At 32.9% G+C, this 21,074-nt stretch overlaps 2 protein-coding genes across 2 annotated transcripts; one reads left to right on the plus strand and one right to left on the minus strand.

Moving 5' to 3' along the window:
* Window positions 1-6,904: 6,904 nt before the first annotated feature.
* LOC133312476 (serine/threonine-protein kinase sid1-like) lies at window positions 6,905-13,354 on the minus strand (the record flags this gene model as incomplete). The annotated part of the gene is made up of 4 exons (XM_061513676.1): window positions 13,153-13,354; window positions 12,869-13,053; window positions 12,568-12,784; window positions 6,905-7,560 (listed from the first exon to the last, which is right to left on the minus strand). Coding segments are annotated over exons 1-4 (1,260 nt in total), but the record flags the coding sequence as incomplete, so codon positions are not given.
* A 4,121-nt stretch (window positions 13,355-17,475) lies between these two features.
* LOC133312478 (cytochrome P450 71D9-like) lies at window positions 17,476-18,102 on the plus strand. Its single transcript, XM_061513679.1, has one exon. The coding sequence runs from the start codon at window positions 17,476-17,478 to the stop codon at window positions 18,100-18,102; it is 627 nt and encodes a 208-aa protein (XP_061369663.1).
* The last annotated feature ends 2,972 nt before the right edge of the window (window positions 18,103-21,074 follow it).

Genomic DNA, 21,074 nt, shown 5'->3' on the forward strand with positions numbered 1-21,074 from the left:
TAACCAATTCAATTTTACAAGAATTATCACATTTTTATTATAATTTTCTGAGCACCTTTCCGATACGCGTTTTTCCATAGCCAGTATCAGTTCTGGAACCAGTTCTCATTATTTTAACTTGAAACTCATTTTACAAGTCCTATATATTATTCTAGTAATTATCATGCACTTTTCATAATTTTTCGGGATACTTTTTTGGTATGCATTTATACTGACTAGCAGAACCGGTATCTGCACTTTTCTTCCGAAAAGCGACTTTCAGCATTATTAACCACTTACTATATTTATTTAAGCCTCATAATAACTATTAGGGTCAATTATGGAATCATTTCCTAATTAATCATAATTAACCAATAAAATACCTTATTTAACGGTGCAAGTTCTTACATGAGGCTTCACGGGGTGCCCGAGAGAATCATTAGTGATAGGGACCCGAAGTTCACATCTCGGTTCTGGGAGGCGCTGCAGGAGGCTTTTGGTACGCAGTTGAGATTGAGTACATCACCCTCAAACTGATCGACAGACTGAGCGGACCATCCAGACCTTGGAGGACATGTTGCGAGCTTGCACGTTGGAGCAGGGCTCGGCATGGGATAGGTACCTTCCGTTTGTAGAATTTTCGTACAACAACAACTTTCATGCTAGACTGGGCATGGCGCCCTACGAAGCACTGTATGGTAGGAGGTGGCAGACTCCTACTTGTTGGTCTGAGGTTGGGGACAAGGAGCTTTTTGGCTTGGACTTTGTCCAAGATACCACCTTGCAGATTCAGATGATCCGAGAAAAGTTGAAGCAGGCGCAGAATCGCCAGAAGAGCTACTATGATGTCAAGCATCGTCCGCTGGAGTTCAGTGAGGGTGAGCACGTGTTTGTGAGACTTTCACCTTTCACCGGAGTTGGACGGGCACTCGGAGTGAGGAAGCTGAGCCCGCGATATATTGGGCCATACCAGATCCTTGGTGGAGTAGGACTTGTTGCCTACCGGCTTGCTTTGCCTCCGAACTTGGCCAACATCCACGACGTGTTTCACGTGTCTCAGCTTCAGAAGTACATAACAGATCCTTCGCACGTGGTGCAACCTGATGATGTGGAGGTTCGGGAGAACCTGAAAACTCCCGTCGGACCACTCAGAATTCTCGATCGTGGCGAGAAGCAGCTGAGGAGCAAGATCATTCCGATGGTCAAGGTGCAATGGACTGGAAGAACTCCTGAGGAGTGTACTTGGGAGCGTGAGGACGAGCTTCTCCGGCAGTACCCCGAGTTTCGAGCAGGTATGTTTCTGATTTTGAGGTCAAAATCCTAAAAAGGTGGGGTGAATGTAAGAACCTGCACCGTTAAATAAGGAATTTAATTGATTATTTATGATAAATTTGGAAATGATTCCATAATTGACCCTAATAATTATTATGAGGCTTAAATAAATATAGTAAGTGATTTAGAATACTGAAAGTCGCTTTTCGGAAGAAAAGTGCAGATGCCGATTCTGCTAGTCGGTATAAATGCGTACCGGCAAAGTATCCCGGAAAATTATGAAAAGTGAGTATATATTACTAGAATAATATATAGGACTTGTAAAACGAGTTTCAAGTTAAAATAGTGAGAACTGGTGCCAGAACTGATACTCGCTATGGAAAAGCGTGTACCGGAAAGGTGCTCCGAAAAATATAATAAAAATATGATAATTCTTGTAAAATTGAATAGGTTAAGAATCCTGAGTTTGGGATTAAAATGATAAGTGTAGCAATTAATGTTAATATTGTGTCTTTAAGTGTTAAATCGCTATAAATAGGCACACTTGGCCCAAAACCCTAGGCACTCAGCTTTGTCTACGTGACTTGGTGGCTGACTTGCACTCTATACACTGTTCCATTACTCTTCCTTCATCTCTTTTGTCCAAACCACCATTTTATCTTGAGTTTCCTTCTCTTTAACCTTGCAAACATTTGGGTGTGTGATGGGTGAGGGTAAAGAAACCATCTTCTGAGTGTGGGTGTACTGTGTTGGTGGTTTAGGGGCTGTGTTCTTTGCTCTTGTGGGGTGAGGCCTTGTGTATGGTGTTTTGAAGCTCCAAGGAGTTTTCTTGTTGAGTTTAAGAGCCACCTCCATGCTCATTTTCGTGGCCTTGAGTTGCTGCACTATAAGAGGACCTAGAAACCATCAAGACACCTTCTTTGTTGCTGTCTTGAGCTTGTGGTATGATCACCACCTTTGAACTTGAGTTTTTATGCTTAAGGGTGGGTAATGTCAAACACACCTAGAGATGCATGTTTAGGCCTCTGTAATCGGTAAAAGTTGGACCTTTGGTTTGTTATTTCGCCAAATGCAGAATCTGGGTTCTGTCGCGAAATATCTGGATATTGGTTGTGAATATCCGGTTATTGATATCCGGATATTGAATCTTCGGATATGCCCCCGAGGAATATCCGGATATCCTGGGATTTCGAAGAACAGTAACTGCATTGTTCATACAGTAGGCTATTGGGGGTTTGTGGACCCTAGATTGATGAAGTTGAACTTCTATAATTAATGAACTAAGTCAGAATCAAGTGATTAAGGGCTTATGGCTTGGTATGGAGCCTTAAGACGTAAAACGTAAAGGAAATGCGTTGTCTTTAAGTTGTATGCTTGTGATGCATATTTATTGATATATTACTGGTCCACAACAGATTGTGATACTGCTGTGTTTGGACTTTGAGATTTTGGACTCTTGGCTTGGATAGCTAGCTTGCGAGGTAAGCTTTCGTGTCCTCGGTTTAGCCATGTTGTGGTTCCACCATGTCCCATGGGGGTATGGTATATGCATGTTGTGTTACATGCTTTTGATGATTTGGAAATGCTGTTGAGCTGTTTTATGTTAGTGCCTTGTTGATATGCATGTTGTGTTCCATCTATACGGTAAGCCTGAGTATGTAGTACATACAATATGGTGAGGCTGTGGGTGAGGTACAAGCGGTGTTCCTTGTACTACATGTAGGTATAGACATATTCCTGCATTTCTCTGGCCAGTAGAATAGTTCAAACACACATGTCATGAATATCTGTTGCACTACATATTTTTGAGAACTTATATTGAATTACTGCTTTTGAACTTATATTGCACATGTAAGTGAGCTTGGGGTGGAAGATCCTTGAGGACCCCTTGTCTTACTGAGATTTCTGTTTAGAGATCTCACCCCACGTTTGGGGCGCTTTTTTCAAGTTCAGGTAATGTTGGGGTTGAGACCTCAGGCGGCAGGAGGCCGGAGCTGAGTTAGATATTGTTGTATTATATGCTGACATGTTGGATGCTGGATATGCTTACTGCTATTATGTTTTTAGCTTCTTTTATGTTATGGGTTATCTTGTTGAGACACTGTTGTTATGATGTTGATTTAGTGAGCATGGGGATTGTCCATGCCATATAGACTTGTTTATGTCTTGTTTTAATTTGGAGTTGTATTAATGTATCAGGTTATTGTCCGGATTACGTGATGTAATGCTGTGACTTAGAGACTCACTTTATATTCATATATTGAGGTATTTCAGTAGATGTCTATTTGCAATTTACATACCGGCGTTATTTTATGAAAAATGATTAAGTAATCAACTTGGCTAAGTATAATGACGTCATAATTGAAAAGAAAAAGATATTCCGCATTTTTAATTAAGCGCAGCTTAATACCATGTAATGTTAACAAACCGAAACAATTAATAACATGCAAATTAAAATTCAAGATTAGAAAGCAATTGAAAAGATGATTGATTAAAAATTTAAAAACAAGCGTAGTTAAGGTTTCGAATTCCTCCAATCTCCTCTATATGCAATGAATTAAATTGTCAAGAATCCATTCTTAATATAATGTCAATCAATTCTTTCTAAGTTAATTAGGGCTCAATTTCTTGTTACCCTAAATCTATGTGATTTTGAAAGAACTCTAGTTTCCCGATTATTCCCCAAGAAAACATGCATTAAGATCAAGAATTTAAAGATTGCACAATTACCCTATGTCTATCCCTAGCACAAGGATTATGATAAATTTACCAAGTCAGGGTTCATGCACCAACATCCCTATTGTCATACAATTCTCCTAAATCAATCTATAAGGAGCAAACTCATAGAAAGCATTAAAGACGGATAATTTTATTCAATTATAAAAAGAAAAGAATTCAGGAACAATTTAATTCAAGACATACGATTCAATTGGGTTCCATCTACCCTTAACTACATAAAAGTCTAGCCTAGCATATTGAATTCAAAAGCAATAATAAAGAAAAGAGAACCCCAAGCCTCCATTGGTGTGATGTTAACTTGGTTCCTCAGTGCTCCAACGCAACGCAACATGATTCCTCCCTCAAGTCTCTGTGTAATTCTCTGGATTGGTGAATTGGTTGGTTCCATTGACCCCAAGCTCCCTATTTATAACCTTTGAAGCCATATCTTTTAATTCTTCATCAAATCTCCCCGTAAATCTCTATCAATTCCCAATCAAATCTCGATTTGTTTATGTTTTTATTTAAGATCCTGCAGATTGGGCTGACAGATTGAGCTTCAAATCTTTGTTATGATTCTTTGATCACTTCTTAGCACCAAATCTTATGGATTTACCTTCAAAATATGCAAGATATCAAAATATTAGCTCAATTTTCAAATCTTTATGATTTTATCATATAACACCTTGAATTCCATGCAATCTACCATATAATTCTTGTAGAATTTAGCATAAAAACATGGTAAACCAAGGGTTTATCACACAACAGAAAAATATATAATTTTCTCTGAAGTGAAGTACTTTGATTTCTTTAAAATGGCCTCACAAAATGTGAAAACAAAATTTAGAGTGTAATTTCCTTTGATTTTAGATCATTAAATATAGAATTCTATGACTTATTTTGGTTTGGAAAAACTCGAAGGCTTCTGGGTTTAAACGCTCTTATAGTACCATTGTTGTAAATTCGAACTGTGTTTGTGAGAGATAAAATATATCACATGAGGTGTCATTGCATAGCTCTCGAAAAGTTATATGGAATAAAATTGTTTTTTATCTTATTCGGACACCCGAGTCAAAAGTTATGACCTTCCAAAGTTTTACGATTAAACTGTTGACTCTTTGTGCCACGTATCAACATCAAATGAGTCACGTCTAACGTAGGCATGAATGCCTCGTGGGTCACGCCTAACTTATACGTGAATAGTCACGCCCAAATTGGGGGTAATTGAGTGCAATAGATTCGTAAATAACTACATATTTATAATTATTTATTAAAACAATAATATTTTAATTTTTTTTCCTCTCATTTCATCCATAGAACAATAGTTTAAAGGGGAATGCATCGGTGTTGTTATAGGAAAAAAATATTGTCCAGCAGAGACAGCAATTTAGGAGAGAGAAAATGATACAAGGAGAGAGAAAAAACAATGCATAGACCCCACAAAAAGTTGTCTCTGCAGGAACTTTTTTTCCCTGTAACAATACCAATGGATTACCCTAGTTTAAATAGACAAAGAATGAAAGGGATCAACAAAAACCCATAATTCTTCTAACCTCCCATGATAATCGAAATAGCTATCCCATATCACACTTCCTACTTAACTATCCTTAAGAATTTGGGTTTAATTAATTGTATTAGTTGTGTAAAATATTTTTAAACGGTATTAATTTTGTAATTTATTATTTAAATTATAATTTTTAAACTTTTTAGCCTTTCCCTCCCTCTTAATAACTACTCTTGCCCTCAAGAGTATGATCGCATAATTGAGTCTTCTTCCATATTCTTGTTTGCATCTTCATTCCTTCCCTCCATCATCATATAGATTAAGAATAACTTTTTATACTCATGGCCTAAAGCATAAGTCTCATGGAAATTCAATCCTTTTTTCCTTTGACTTTCTTCGATCACTGGGGTATCACAATTTGGATTAAAGTAAAAATGATTCATAAGATAGCATAATAAAGTGTTGAAAGACAATAACTTAGGTTTTTGAATGGAACTAAAACATTTAGTCAAATTGAGAGTTGAGTGTATTTCTTTTTTAACTGTTTCTTCTAGTTTTTCCATTTTTTCCACCCATAAAAATGAGCTCTATTGAGGAAGCTCTACCTAAAGCATACAAGTGCACCCAAATGATTTTTCTCTTTTCTCATTTCATTCCATAGAACAATAGTTTAAATAGACAAAGAGTAAGAGAAATCAACAAAAAGCCATGGTTTCTCAAACCACTTGCTACTAATAATCAAAATACCTATCCCATATCCCACTACTTACATAATTACCTTACATTAGACTAAGTCAAATTATAAAAATAAAAACAATAATTAATTCATATCAGAAACATACCCATCAACAAATTTCGTTTTAACAGCCTTAGTGGGAATTGAACCGCGTCTGCCAAATTTTGTTTGGTATGGCCAAAATCGAAAGTTATTTATCATGAACACTACGTTTGATATAGTTTCAAATGGGATAACAATCAAATTAAATCCACCTGTTGGCATAAAGTCTCAAAATGTCACACCTAAAAAAATATTTCTCATTCTACTATATTTAAAATCCTGTTAGTGAGTCCCGTTAAATACGTTTTGCCGGAGATAACAGAAGAAAGTGAGTCTCATTGGTTGAGTCAGCTGCACCACACTAACGGATAAATTTTTGGTACCACTGTTGTATCTAAATGGGTACAACATTTTATCAATTTTGAAAAAAAGTGCAATGTGGTAGAAAAATAAAATTTAAAAAGTGTTAATTTTTTTTTCAAAAGTAGAAAAATGTTGTACCCACTTCGATACAACAGTGATATTCAAGATTTATTACAGTGTTTTGTCACATGGTAGAACGTGTTCCTCCGGTACCAGAATTCAACCATGACATTTTAAAATAATTTGAAGGTCGTGAGATATATATATAATTGGGAAATTTTATCTTGAACCTCTGCAGCGTTTGATTCTATATCTATAGAATTTTCAACTGGAGGTGAAGCAGCTTTTTTAGGAGTTCCAATCACTCCAGGAGTATTGCTGTTAGACTTCTGACTTGATTTAGGTTTCCACACTTTATTCTGCTGGGAAACTCTCTGATGTCTCGCGAGTTGTTGATGTGGCCTACTATTATATTGATTGTTCAAGGACGGCCTACTAACTGTCATGCCAGGGAATGAAGGTTCAGTTACATTAGTTCGACTAAATTGTTCAGTCTTCGAGATGGCACCAACTGATTGAAAAGTGTTCCGAGAATAGTTTATTCTTCTAAGAACATTACGTTCAGATGAGATATGAGATTTCATTCCTTGACCAACATTCTCATAATGCCTCCTTGGGTCAGCTGAACCTTTGTTCCCAATATTCCGAGGCTCCTTCTTTCTGTCTCTCCTTCTCCTCACCTCATGGAATGGATCTTGGTTGAGCAATTTCAGAGTGGCTTCGTTAGGATCCATGTTTGTTTCCTTAAGGGCTACATAGATATCAGCATCAGAATGATTCCCTACGATTTCCTTGATGGATTGGATGGTTTTGCGCACTATAGCTGAGAGTATTTGTGTGCCAGCTCCACCTTCAGTTCTGGAAACAGGGACCATTGCACCCAAAACTGAGAAAAACCCAGATAATCAAACACCAACACAAAGGTTAAAAATTAAAACTTGATGAAGAAGAAGAGAAGGGCAAGGGAAGATTTCTTGGTTTTCTTCTTCTCAATCGAGAAAAATAAAACAAAAAGACGAAAGAAACAGAAAGCGGTTTGAGGGAAAAGAACAGAAGCAGCAACAGAGTTTCTGAAAACGTTTGACAATATAACCAATGTGGGAGTGCCTAAGGGCGGGAGTAATTCTTTTTTTATATACGCAATATCCCCAATGATATCTATTTTTTTTTGTAAGCAATCTCCAATGATATTTTATTTGATATTTTTTATTTTTCACAAACATAATTTAAATTTAAATCAAGTAATCCAGATTTAGAATATTTATTTAATTATTTTCTTTATTAATACAGATATTTCAAATTAATTTTTGAGTTTAAATCACAAATCAAATCTTTATTTTGTTTTCCTTATTAATAATAATTGTTATTTTGTTAATTTAAATCACACATCAAATCTGGCAAAAAAAAATTAATTAATACTTTTTAATAAATTAATTACGTATTTATTACGGTTTTAAAAATAATTACACAACTATTGCACAATATGACGCTCAATTTGGGCGTCACTAAAGACACCGAAATTAGGCGTCACTCAATAGGCAATCACGTCTAATTTAGACGTCACTCATTTTGACAAGTGTCATATTTTTTTTCAAAAAAAAATTTAATCATAAAACTTCTGAAGGCCATAACTTTTGACTCGGGTATCCAAATCAGGTAATTATTTTTTTGATTCCACATCAATTTTCGAGATCTACGCAATGACATGTAATGTGACATATTTTATTTCTCACAAACACAATTTAAATTTACAAGAATGGTATTATAAGAGCGGTTAAACCGAGAAGCCTCTAAGTTCTGGATTTATGATTTAATATAAAAAATAAATAAAATTATGATTTGTGATTTAAATTTTTTATAATAAATTTTTTATTATAACAAAAATTTGGTTTGTGATTTAAATTAAAAATAAAAATAATTATTAATAAGGAAAACAAAATAAATATTTGATTTGTGATTTAAACTAAAAAATCAATTTGAAAAATCTGTAGAAATAAAGGAAATAATTAAATAAATATCATAAATCTCTAAGGAAGAAGGATATTATTTTCGAAATTAAAGATTAATGCTATAAGCTTCTGGGCTATTATTTGGGTTCTGAAATTAATTATCACTTATGAATGTTTTTTAAAAATAAAATTACCTAAATTAAGCGTGAATGCCTCTTGATTGAAACCCAATTTAGACGTCAATTGTGCACACGTGTTGACATGTGGCACATTCTTAAATTCAGAATCCTCTGAGTTTTGGATTTGTGATTTAATATAAAAAATAAATCAAGATTTGATGGGCAAAAAACATATAGGGCATTTAAATAATTAATTTAATGCTTTTTAATAAATTAGTTATGTATTTTTTACAGTTTTGGAAATAATTACACATCTATCGCACAATATGACGCCCAATTTGGTCATCAGTAAAGATGCCTAAATTGGGCGTCACTCAAGAGGCAATCACGCCTAATTTAGGCGTCACTCATTGTTGACACGTGTCATATTTGTTTTTCAAAAAAAAAATTAATCATAAAATTTCTGAAGGAGACTCGGGTATCCAAATCAGGTAATTCTTTTTCTGATTCCGCATAACTTTTTGAGATCTACGCAATGACATTTAATTTGACATATTTTATTTCTCACAAACACAATTTAAATTTGCAAGACTTAAATTATAAGATCGGTTAAATCCAGAAGCCTCTGAGTTCTGGATTTGTTATTTAATATAAATAAATAAATAAAAATTTGATTTGTGATTTACCTTTTTTTTATAATAATTTTTTTATTATAACAAAAATTTGGTTTGTGATTTAAATAAAAATAAAAAATAAAAAAAATTATTAATAAGGAAAACAAAATAAAGATTTAATTTGTGATTTAAACTAAAAAATCAATTTGAAAAATCTATAGAAATAAAGGAAATAATTAAATAAATATTCTAAATCTTTAAGGAAGAAGGATATTATTTTCGAAATTAAAGATTAATGTATAAGCTTTTGGGTTATTATTTGTGGTCTGAAATTAATTATGACTTATGAAGGCAAAAAAATTAATTTAATGCTTTTAAATAAATTAATTTCGCATTTATTACAATTTTGGAAATAATTACACATTAGTTGCACAATATGACGTCCAATTTGGGTGTCACTAAAGATGCCTAACTTGGGCATCACTCAAGAGGCAATCACGCCTAATTTAGGCATCACTCGTTGACACGTGTCATGTTTTTTTCCAAAAAATAATAATTTAATCATAAAACTTCCGCAGGCCATAACTTTTGACTCGGGTATTCAAATCAGGTAATTCTTTTTTTGATTTCACATAACTTTTCGAGATCTGCGCAATGACATCTCACTTGACATATTTTATTTCTTACAAACACAATTTAAATTTGCAAGAATGATATTATAAGAGCGGTTAAACCCAGAAGCCTCTAAGTTCTTGATTTGTGATTTAATATAAAAAAATAAATAAAATTTTAATTTGTGATTTAAATTTTTTTTATAATAATTTTTTTTTATTATAACAAAAATTTGGTTTGTGTTTAAATTAAAAATAAAAGTACAAATTATAGTTAATAAGGAAAACAAAATAAAGATTTGATTTGTGATTTAAACTAAAAAGTCAATTTGAAAAATCTGTAGAAATAAAGGAAATAATTATAAAAATATTCTAAATCTCTAAGGAAGAAGGATATTATTTTTGAAATTAATGATTCATGTTATAAGCTTCTAGGTTATTATTTGTGGTCTAAAATTAATTATAGCTTATGAATGTTTTTCAAAAATAAAATTATCTAAATTAGGCGTGATTGCCTCTTGATTGAAACCCAATTTAGACATCATTGATGACGTGTCAGGTGTTGACACGTGTCACATTTTTAAACTCAGAAACCTCTGAGTTTTGGGTTTGTGATTTAATATAAAAAATAAATCAAGATTTGATGTGTGATTTAAATTAAAAAATAACAATTATTATTAATATGAAAAAAACAATAAAGATTTAATTTGTGATTGAAACTCAAAAATCAATTTGAAAAATCTGTATTAATAAAGAAAATAATTAAATAAATATTCTAAATTTCTAAGGAAGAAGGATTACCTGATTTAAATTTAAATTATGTTTGTGAGAGATAAAATATATCAAATGAGATGTCATTGCTTAGATCTCAAAAAGTTATGTGGAATCAAAAAAAGAATTACCTGATTTGGATACCCGAGTCAAAAGTTATAGCCTTCAGAAGTTTTAAGATTAATTTTTTTTTTTGGAAAAAAAATATGACACGTGTCAACAATGAGTGACGCCTAAATTAGGTGTGATTGTGTCTTGAGTGATGCCCAATTTAGGCGTCTTTAGTGACGCCCAAATTCGGCGTCATATTGTGCAATAGATGTGTAATTATTTCCAAAACTGTAATAAATACATAATTAATTTATTAAAAAGCATTAAATTAATTTTTTTGCCTACACACTATACTTGAAATATTTACCAAGCACGACAAATTGAAAAGACTTATTTATATCAGAAGCAATATGTGTAACAGGGGAGGTAACATACCAACACAATTCAATTATTTATTTAAAACAGTATTCACTAATTTTGCAATTAAATCCGAACAAAGAACCACAAAATAGTTCCATAACAGAAACAATATGACAACTAGCATATGACTAAATCAGCTAGATATCATTCATTGCAATTTACTCAGTTTACAAGGTTTCACTCAGCAGAATAAATGTACAAGGCTGATTGGCAGGCAGCACTAATATGCAACCTTTTTATATAAATTAATACGATATTCAGATATGAGAACAGCAGCAAAGGAAATACAAGTTAGTACAGAGGATCAGCTATTCAGACTGTTACAATCAATACATCTTCTATTTATATAGGATTTACTCGAGTGAAAAACAATAACTTACTCGGATAAATTAAACTTAAACAGAACAACCAATAAGTTGTCTTCACAAAGCAAACCAGATATTAATGGATAAGAATATAGATTTTATTTTCAGACTAAAAATACTTTGCAAAAGACAATTACTACCCAATCAGATTAATTCAAATGACACGATACCAAGTAAAATATGTGGAGTTACCAAGAGTTTACTCAAGTAAAAAATGTCACTTGTTCGAGTAAGTGCTTTTCTACTAGACCAAATTAGAACAAATGAAGCACTAACTGAATCAAATCATAGCAGGTTTATCACATATGACAGAGATCACTACTATATGACTTCAAACTCAAACTATAGTAACAATTTTGGTTAAGTGACAATTATTCAACTACACAAACTCATCTATCACAAGATTTTCCAATTCAAGCGAGAATACAGAAGTAAGCAGGATGTTGAATGTGACGACCATAGCTAATTATAGAGCGATGCAGATATTCAATGCAAGATCATTGTTTTAACCAAATAAAATCAACTTAACAAGATACAATAGCTCTCTGCACTCACGTATCAACTTTTAAGTTCACAGTCAAATCAATATAAAACAGCTACAGATGCTCAATATATTCAAACAGTTTCTTTTAGAAATGGATAGTGATTAATAACAGAATAACTCATCAAGTAGATTTCTTACCTGATGCTGATCTATTATTGGACAGTGATTAATAACAGAACAGTAAATAACAACGTGACACATGCAGAACCAACCATCAACCAATAACGGAACAGAAACCAAAAAAAATAATTAACACATACAACACTTCTCATCATTCAAAATTTTATTTGTCATCAAGAACGAAACAGAAAGCATACACAAACAAAATTTGTACCCTAAAGGCATCCTCTTACCCAACAAAACCAGAAAGTTATGCCTTAATGATAACCAATTACAATCATAAGTGAAAAATGAGGACAACGAATTAACCATATGAAATCTTTCATAACCTCTAAAAGAATCATATGGAGAAAATAGAAAAGGATGGTGGAGAAGCTTGCTAGCAGTCCATCTCTGACTAGGATTCTTGATGAAACGTTTGCTCAAGAAATCTCTGCAATCCTCACTTACTCCATTAGGAATCTTTGGTGCTTCTTCAAAGACAGCAAGCTTGTACATCATCTCATTTGTAGTTGGAATCATCTCCTTTGAAGTTGGAGGGTTCCTCTATACATATAACCCAGTGATCATCTATATGACTATACATCCAAGATACCATATATCCAATGATGTTTCAATATGACCCTTAACTGATTCTGGTGACATGTATAATGGTGTCCCCCTAAACCTGAAATTCCAATACTCAGCATTGATAATCTCTTCTTTAGTCTTGGACAATCCAAAATCTGCAATCTTGAGTTGATTCTTTGCATCATTCTTGGATGAAGGAAAGAGAAGAATGTTATCGGGCTTTAAATCACAATGAACAACTCCAGCTTGATGAATGCAAGAAAGCCCTTTAAGAAGCATAATAGTATAGATTCTTGCCTCACTTTCAAACAGTGGCCCCTTCCTAATTAAGTCTCAGAGAGAACCATAAGGTGCAAATTCCATAACAAGATTATAGATGAATTCACTCTTCTCAATAGTGAATTGGCCAAAATGGCATTGAAGCAATTCTTCACAACCAATCAACGATCTGATTATACTTTCTTCTCTCATCAATGAACCTATTGAGTGAGGCATTGAACTCTTCACAGCCACCACATTCCCTATGCATTTCTCTGGAGCAACCATGGCAGCAAGGTAGACAATAGCAAAGGACCCCTTCCCTAATATTCTCAACTTCTCGGTAAACTAATCTTCTTTCTTTTTTCCTTTTTTTTCGGTAAACTAATCTTTTTTTTTTGTTAAGCCTTCAACTGTAAATAAGGTTTGTATGGTTTGAATTTAATCTCGTAATCTTCGGTAAATCATATCTTAAATCCCGATTTTATAAATATTACACAACTAAAAGTATATCTACAGCTTCAAAATTTAGATATTCTATACATATTTAAAATTTAGATTTATTTTATTCTTTATCTTTCCTTTTTTATGATTGTGCACACGTGATAATAAATGGCTTTAAATGATTAACTCTGTCAAATATGGAATCTCCAACAAGTCCAAAATTTTAACTAAAACGAAGAGACCAACAACAGCGTTTCGTAGGTAGTACAACTGTATAGTAACTGTCAGATTGAAATAACTTAACGGTTATAAAAATAATTGACTAAAAACATTCCTTCATCTTCTGTCTAATTTCTTAGTTATTAATTTTTTAAACTTTTTTTAATTTCCATAAAATATGTAAGGTATTAAAGTAACATGATATTTTCTCCAGTTTACTTTTCCTGTAAGTTGCACCTATGACATTTTGCCACACCAAAGATAATAATGCTAGTGGGATTAATTTTATTTTATTTTTGGTAGTTTGTGGGATTAGTTTTTTACAACTACAGATTTAGACTTCGAAAATTAATTAAAGAGTGAATTTAAAAAATATAGAAAAGTGAAATCAATTAGTTAAGAGCGCGTAGCACTCTAAGACGAAACCTTTGACCTTTAGGACATCACAAGCATACAAAAGTAAATCAACGATTATGATTTTGTAACTACTTATTTTAACATTTTTTCTCTCTCCTCTTTTATTACCATTGATCCATCTTTGTATAGTTATGATTTTCCACATGACACGATCATGTGAATTTTCACATCAGAGTATCCAGATCCCAAAATCAAACTGTTTATTTATTTATATATTTATTTCGTAATTTCAACTCTTTTTTCTTATTTTAAGTTACATCTAGACACCCATAATTAATAACTTGTAAAAGCAGCCTCTTTTTATTTTATCAAAAAAGGTGTATTTTAAAAAATAAAAAAATAAAAAATGATCATATTAAACTGGATCTTTTCATCAAATTTTACATGAAAGAATAAAATATTTTTACTTTTTCTAAAACAAGTTCTTAGCAAAGTATATAATTTTATTTTTTTATTTTTTTTTGAAAAAACCCTACAAAAAAATATTCAGTGAAACTAAATTTAATACTTTTATCATATTATTTGTTTATTCACTGCAAAGAAAAAATAAATTTAATGACAAATGACAACCAGGCTAGACTAAACAAAAGTTTTGTCTATATAGATACGGGGATAGGATATTGTGACACACAAATAATGTTACGCACAATGTTATGACCACATCTTAACCGTTGATTTTCACCATTCAACGGTTATCATTTATTGCAAATTAATAATTAATTAATGAGTTTAATTTGAAAAATGATAACCGTTGATTGGTGAAAATCAACGGTTAAGATGTGGACGTAACATTGTGCGTAACATTATTTGTGTGTCACAATATCTTATCCCATAGATACAAGCCTATTTTAAAAACTATTTGCTTGAATTTAACTTATTATACGTCGACATGGATTATTTCAAATGTTAAACTTAACTTTTCTTGAGAGCCTATTTAAAAACATAGATCTTAAAAAAAATTCAAAAGATATGAATTTCTTAATGTCAAAACAGCTATTACATTTTTAATAATTACTAGTTTGTTTTCACTATCTATCGGTAATATAAAATTTTATTTTCAATATGTGCTGAACAATATAAAATTTAAATTTCAACATTAATGCTAACGATAAAAGATATGATAACGATATTACATATATATGCTAATCCAAAACTTACCGGGTATTTGACTGATTCAATTTTTTCAAACTCAATGTTAGTTTAATTATGGATTAATTAATGATTTGTTTAACCTAATATTTAAATGAATATATAATATTCTATACAAATTTATTTTGAATTTATTTATACAAATATTTGTTTCTAAATGAAGCTAAGCATCATTTTTTTTTTCTTTTTTTTTGTCACTTTTTTTTTCTTCTTTTACCCATAAAAGTGAATATGATTTTCTTCATATTGATCCTACCGGACTAAACGAGGAATATGATTCACAAAATAATATGATATTTTTGGGTTGCTCAACTCTAGTTTTAAGCTAAAACAATTACAATTAATTTTGAACTAGATATAGACCCCATTTGGACGTGCATTTGAAAAAATGATTTTTTATGAGTTATTTTTTTAAAAGTTAAAGTTATTTTGTATTTGGATGTGTTATGGACCCGTATAAGGGGCCCATTCAAAGAGAGGCCCAACTAGGGGCAATTCAAGATTTACATCAAGTATAATTATGGATAGATATCCATCAAGGATACTAATCCTAATGCGACAACATAGCGGACAGGTCTGGGCCCTCATCAGAGGTACTAAAGATTCACATCATATTACTCACGGTAACTCCTATAAATAAGAGGTAAACCTTAAAGGTACGTTACGTTCTCTGTCTTATTGTTATGCTGTCACTGTGCACACACACACACACCCCCTTTGGCAAAGCCGTCGTCTGTTTACTGTGCACGGTGATCTGCTTGACTCAAGGGTATCTCCTCCATAGATACCTTGGATAAGGCACTAGATCCAAGATCAATATATCAGTCCATTGGGCTGGACATCTCTGTCTCCAAAATAGAACATTGGCGCCGTCTATGGGGAACGAATTTTTGAATTTGATATTCCCACGACTCTGACTAAAGATGGCAGTCCATACGAGGAGTAATAGCCAACAGCCCCACCCTCAGAATCAGCCACTAGATCCAGTCTTGGAGGAGGCGAATCGACCTCAAGACCAGCCTGAGAATAAGGTGGATTATGATCATGTCCAAGTCAGCGAGGACGTGTCAGACACAACCTCGACACCAGCACCCCACAATCGAGTCGCGACCCCAGATATGAATAATCCTCCCCAACATCCTAGGGATATTGCTGCTCGCGTTGCCCAATCTGCATATCCTGATTTCCGACTGGCTTAAAATGCGTTTGCTGCAATTTTGCGGCGGACGGAGGAGATGGAGAATTGTAACAATCTCCAGTGGTAAGAAGACTTCAGGAGAGTGCAGGAAGAAAATGCCAAGAGAATGCAGGATTTGGAGCAACGCTTGATGGGGATAACAGGGCCCCCAGCGAGAGAAGTCCAAGGCCAAAATGCTAATGGCCGAGATGAGGGCGACAACCCGGGTTGCTGAGATAGAAAACCAAGGAAGGCCCAATCCAGGGATGAGTTATATTGACAAACTTTTTTCTTACAAACTTACAACTACACTAAGTCGGGCCAGTCATACTTCAATCAATAGTGTATGACTGGTCAGACTTGGTGTATTTTGTAAGTTTTTAAGAAAAAAGGTTTGTCAATATAACTCACCTCATATTTAAATGAAGACATTTTTGTAGAAATTTCTAAGTAAATTATGTTTGGGAATATTGTTTCTCATGTTTGTCTCATGCTACATACGAAAAAGTGGGTGTGATCTATTTATTTTCTTTCTGTTTCTTCTTCTTAGTGGGTCTCATTCAATTTTTTGTGTGATGGGACAAATTGTAAAGAACCAATTCAACACAAAAGCTTAAGCTGTTGAGTGGGGCTACATTAATGGTTTTATATATCTCAACATGTCCCCTTACACGAGAGTCCATTGGGCTTGAAGGGTAGACAATGCACAGGCCCACCTACCTGTGCGAAGAAAGAAATTCCACTAGAAAGAAAGTGGGGGCGATCGAACCCGGTACACCAAAGCTCTGATATCATATAAAGAACCAATTCAACCCAAAAGCTTAAGCTTGTTGGGTGAGGCTACATTAATGGTATTATATACCTCAACACAAATTTTCTCATTTAACATCAGAAACAATATTCTCGTTCTGTTTACCGTTGGCAATTCTGTTCATGATAGCTTTTTTTTTAGGATATCTTCGGTGCTAGAAGCCGTACAACAGCGCGAACCTTAGAGTTGGCAATGTCAGAACTTGTCAAAAATCCAAGCATGATGGAAAGAGCACAAGCTGAAATAAGAAGGGTCTTTGATGGTAAAGGTCATGTAGATGAAGCTAACCTCCATGAACTTAAATACTTAAAGTCAGTTATCAAAGAAACCTTGCGTCTACATATTCCTGCTCCATTTTTACTACCAAGGGAATGCACTGAGAGATGTGAAATTAAAGGGTTTGAGATACCAGCTAAGAGTAAGGTCATTGTTAATGCTTGGGCAATTGCGAGGGATCAAAATTACTGGATTGAAGCTGAGAAGTTTTGTCCAGAAAGGTTCCTTGATAGCTCAGTTGATTACAAAGGTTTAGATTATCAGTTTATACCATTTGGTGCTGGAAGGAGGATGTGTTCTGGTGTTACATTTGGCATTGCTAATGTTGAAATCATACTAGCAAATTTGCTTTTCCACTTTGATTGGAAGATGCCTAATGGAAATAAGCCTGAAGATTTAGACATGACTGAAATATTTAGCTTGTCTCTAAGTAGAAAATATGATCTGTATCTGATTCCTTATATGTATCACTCCTCTGCCAATTATTACCACTGTAAAGTGATTCTTGTTTATGCTCCAGAAGAGTGGGTGCGTTACTGTTAGCAGTGGGCGTGCTGGAATTGTTATTATACTTAGGCTCTGTTTGGGAGATGGTTTTAGGAGGGGAAGGGAAGTGAATGGAGGGTTTTAGAAAGTCCTTCTCTTGTTTGTGAGTTTGAAAAAAGGAGGGGAAGGAATTGGGTTTTTTTTTACTAATCCTTCCAAAATCTCCCTTCTTAAAATTTAAGTTCCCCCAATTTGGAGGGCTTGATGAGGGAAATATAAAAAATTATTTATCTATCCTTAGCATTAAAATGTTAAAACTACATAATTGTGAATCATTTTTAAATGCGGTATTATTAGAAAAGTCTCAAATACCGACATAATTTATTGACGAAAAATATTTCGTCAAAAATAGTGATGAAAATCATTTATGGCAAAAAAATTTCGTCAAAACTAAAGCCGAAATTAGAGACGGAACCAGATTTTGCCATAATCACTAACATAAATTTTGTACGGAAAAAAAATTCAATCAAATTATTGATAGAAACTAAATTCCGTCGAAACTTTTAGCGAAAATATTTCCATCCAAAATTTTCACAATCACGTCAAAAAGTTTTGAAGTAAAACAATCACGTCAAATTTTTTTACGGAAAACATTTCCATCAAATATTTTCACAAAAAATTTTGACGGAAAGTTTTTTTGTCAAATTTCTTTACGGAATCTAAATTTTGCCAAAATATTTCACAAAAAATCATACTCATCAAAATTTTTGACGAAAAATATTTTCATCAAAATTCTTAACAGAATTTAAATTCCGCCGACAGTTTTCGACGAAAACATTAAAAAATTTCTGTCGCAATTTTTAACAAAACACATTTTCATCGAAAATTTTCGACGAAAAATATTTTCGTCAAGTATTTTGATAAAAAATATTTCCATCAAAATTTTCAACGGAATGCATTTCTGTCAAAAAATTTTGACAGAAAATATTTTCGTAAAAATTTTTGACGAAAAATATTTCGATAAGAAATTTTGACAGAAAAAATATTCTGTCAAAATTCTTTACAAAATCTAAATTTCGTCGAAAGTTTTGAATGAAACATTTCCCTCAAAATTTTTGACAAAACAATTTCCGTCAAAAATTTAGTTAGAACACAATTCCATCGAAATTTTGAACGAAAAATGTTCTGTCAAATTTTTTGATGGAATTCTTTTTTCATTTAAAACATTTGACAGTGGAAATCATTTTCGTCAAAACTTTTGATGGAAACTAAATTTCGTCGAAAATCTATTTTTGTAAAAATTTTCATTGGTTCAAAAATTCTGGCGCTTTTCGACGAAAAGTATTCATTCGAAAAAAATAATTTTTTGACGAAATTTTCATCGTTTGGCAATGTAGAAATTTCCTAAAAATTATTATCTTTTTTGGTGTTGTGAAAAGTACATAAATAATTTTGTTAGAAATTTTAAATTTAATTTAATTTGTAAAGTATAATAATTATATTAATTTTAAAAAAAGGGAAAATGATAAAAATATCTCATTGACCCTCCATTATCCTCCCATTCCATTTTTTTGACTCCCAAACAAGGGAAGGGGATACCCTCCAATTTCCTCCCCTTCCTTCCCCTCCCTCCCCCTTGGATCCCCTTCCTTCCCCTCCCATTCAAACTCCGAATCAAAGCCTTAAGGTTCTGCAGGTAAACATGGATATTGAATAGGATATTACATATGGAGTTCTTTTCCTCACTTTTCTCTCGATCTTCTAATCCATCGCTAACATTAGGAATTATGTTACTAATATGTTGTCATGACTTTTGGGTAACCTGAAGTCATGGTGCAGGCAGCATTGAAAATAAAGAAAGTTGTTATTTTTTATTTTACCAGTTTGATTCAAAAGTTACATTTTCTAGAAGGGAAAATACAACTTATGTGATTTTACTGTTCATTCTCCCTTCTCTTTTATCTATCTCTTCCACTAACTTAAAATGACACAATTTTACATCCTTAAAAATGATACACACTTTTTCCTTTCTAGAATAGTCTGTTACATAGTGTTTGCTCCTGTAGCATTTTAACAAGCATATAAAAGATGAGATAGGATATTCATACTACTATTTTTTCTACTTCCAATCCACTATCACTCTGATCACCATTAGATCAAACATTTTATTAAGATATATGGTTATATCACATACCTTATGTACGGAGTTCAAAATTAAAAGAATAATAAGGAATGAGGAAGGATTCGTTTACAAAATTTTTTTACAAAATTTTGCAAATTACACTATGTTCTCCCGGAAGAACATAGTGTAACATAGTGTTCTCCCGGGAGAATATAGTGTAGTTTGTAAGAGTTTGTATACAAAAATTTTATAAATATAACCCTTCTCATAAGGAATAGATCGGTGGAAAAGCCTTTATTAGGGGGCGTTTGGTTGAGGAGAAATTTTTTGACTACTAGGGAAATGTAATTACTAGGAAAATGGTTAGAAAGTGAGTTTGGTAGGAAAATGTAAAAAAAGTTGTTTGGTAAGACGAAATATTACCGGGTAAATTGATTAAAGTTTTGTAAGTCTATGTTTAGTTGAGTGTAAAATATTGATAGGAAAATGATATAAAATGACGAAAATAACCCTTTTTTAGTTTTGAATCTCAATAGCTTGCGTATGACCCTGAGAAATCATTGTTTACATAAATCTACAACTTCACAATTAGTTTTCTAATACAAAATGGAGGATCACTTTGGTCACAATTTTCACGCTCAGTTTTCTACTTCCCTAGTTTTCCATAAATACCACATCTCAAGAGGTATTCTTAAACAGTGAATTTGAACACAAAATCAACTTAAATATGGTTTCCTATGCAAACTTCTTTCTTAGACTTTTTTTTCATAAACTTATACCAAACATAGCATTTTGGGATACCTACCCACACTTCCCTCTCTATACCAAAAGAAAACCTCAACCAAACACACCCTTAAAGTATTCCAAGTATTCCTTTAAACGAGCTGGCATCTTCCTTCTAAGCATG

Source organism: Gastrolobium bilobum, unplaced genomic scaffold, assembly GCF_033153095.1.
Source record: "Gastrolobium bilobum isolate Gb01-03AN ecotype WA unplaced genomic scaffold, APGP_CSIRO_Gbil_v1 utg192926, whole genome shotgun sequence".
Lineage (NCBI taxonomy): Eukaryota > Viridiplantae > Streptophyta > Magnoliopsida > Fabales > Fabaceae > Gastrolobium > Gastrolobium bilobum.

Excerpts from the sequence above, each read along its gene's own strand:
- LOC133312478 (XM_061513679.1), top strand. The coding sequence starts at position 17,476 with ATGTCAGAACTTGTCAAAAATCCAAGCATGATGGAAAGAGCACAAGCT.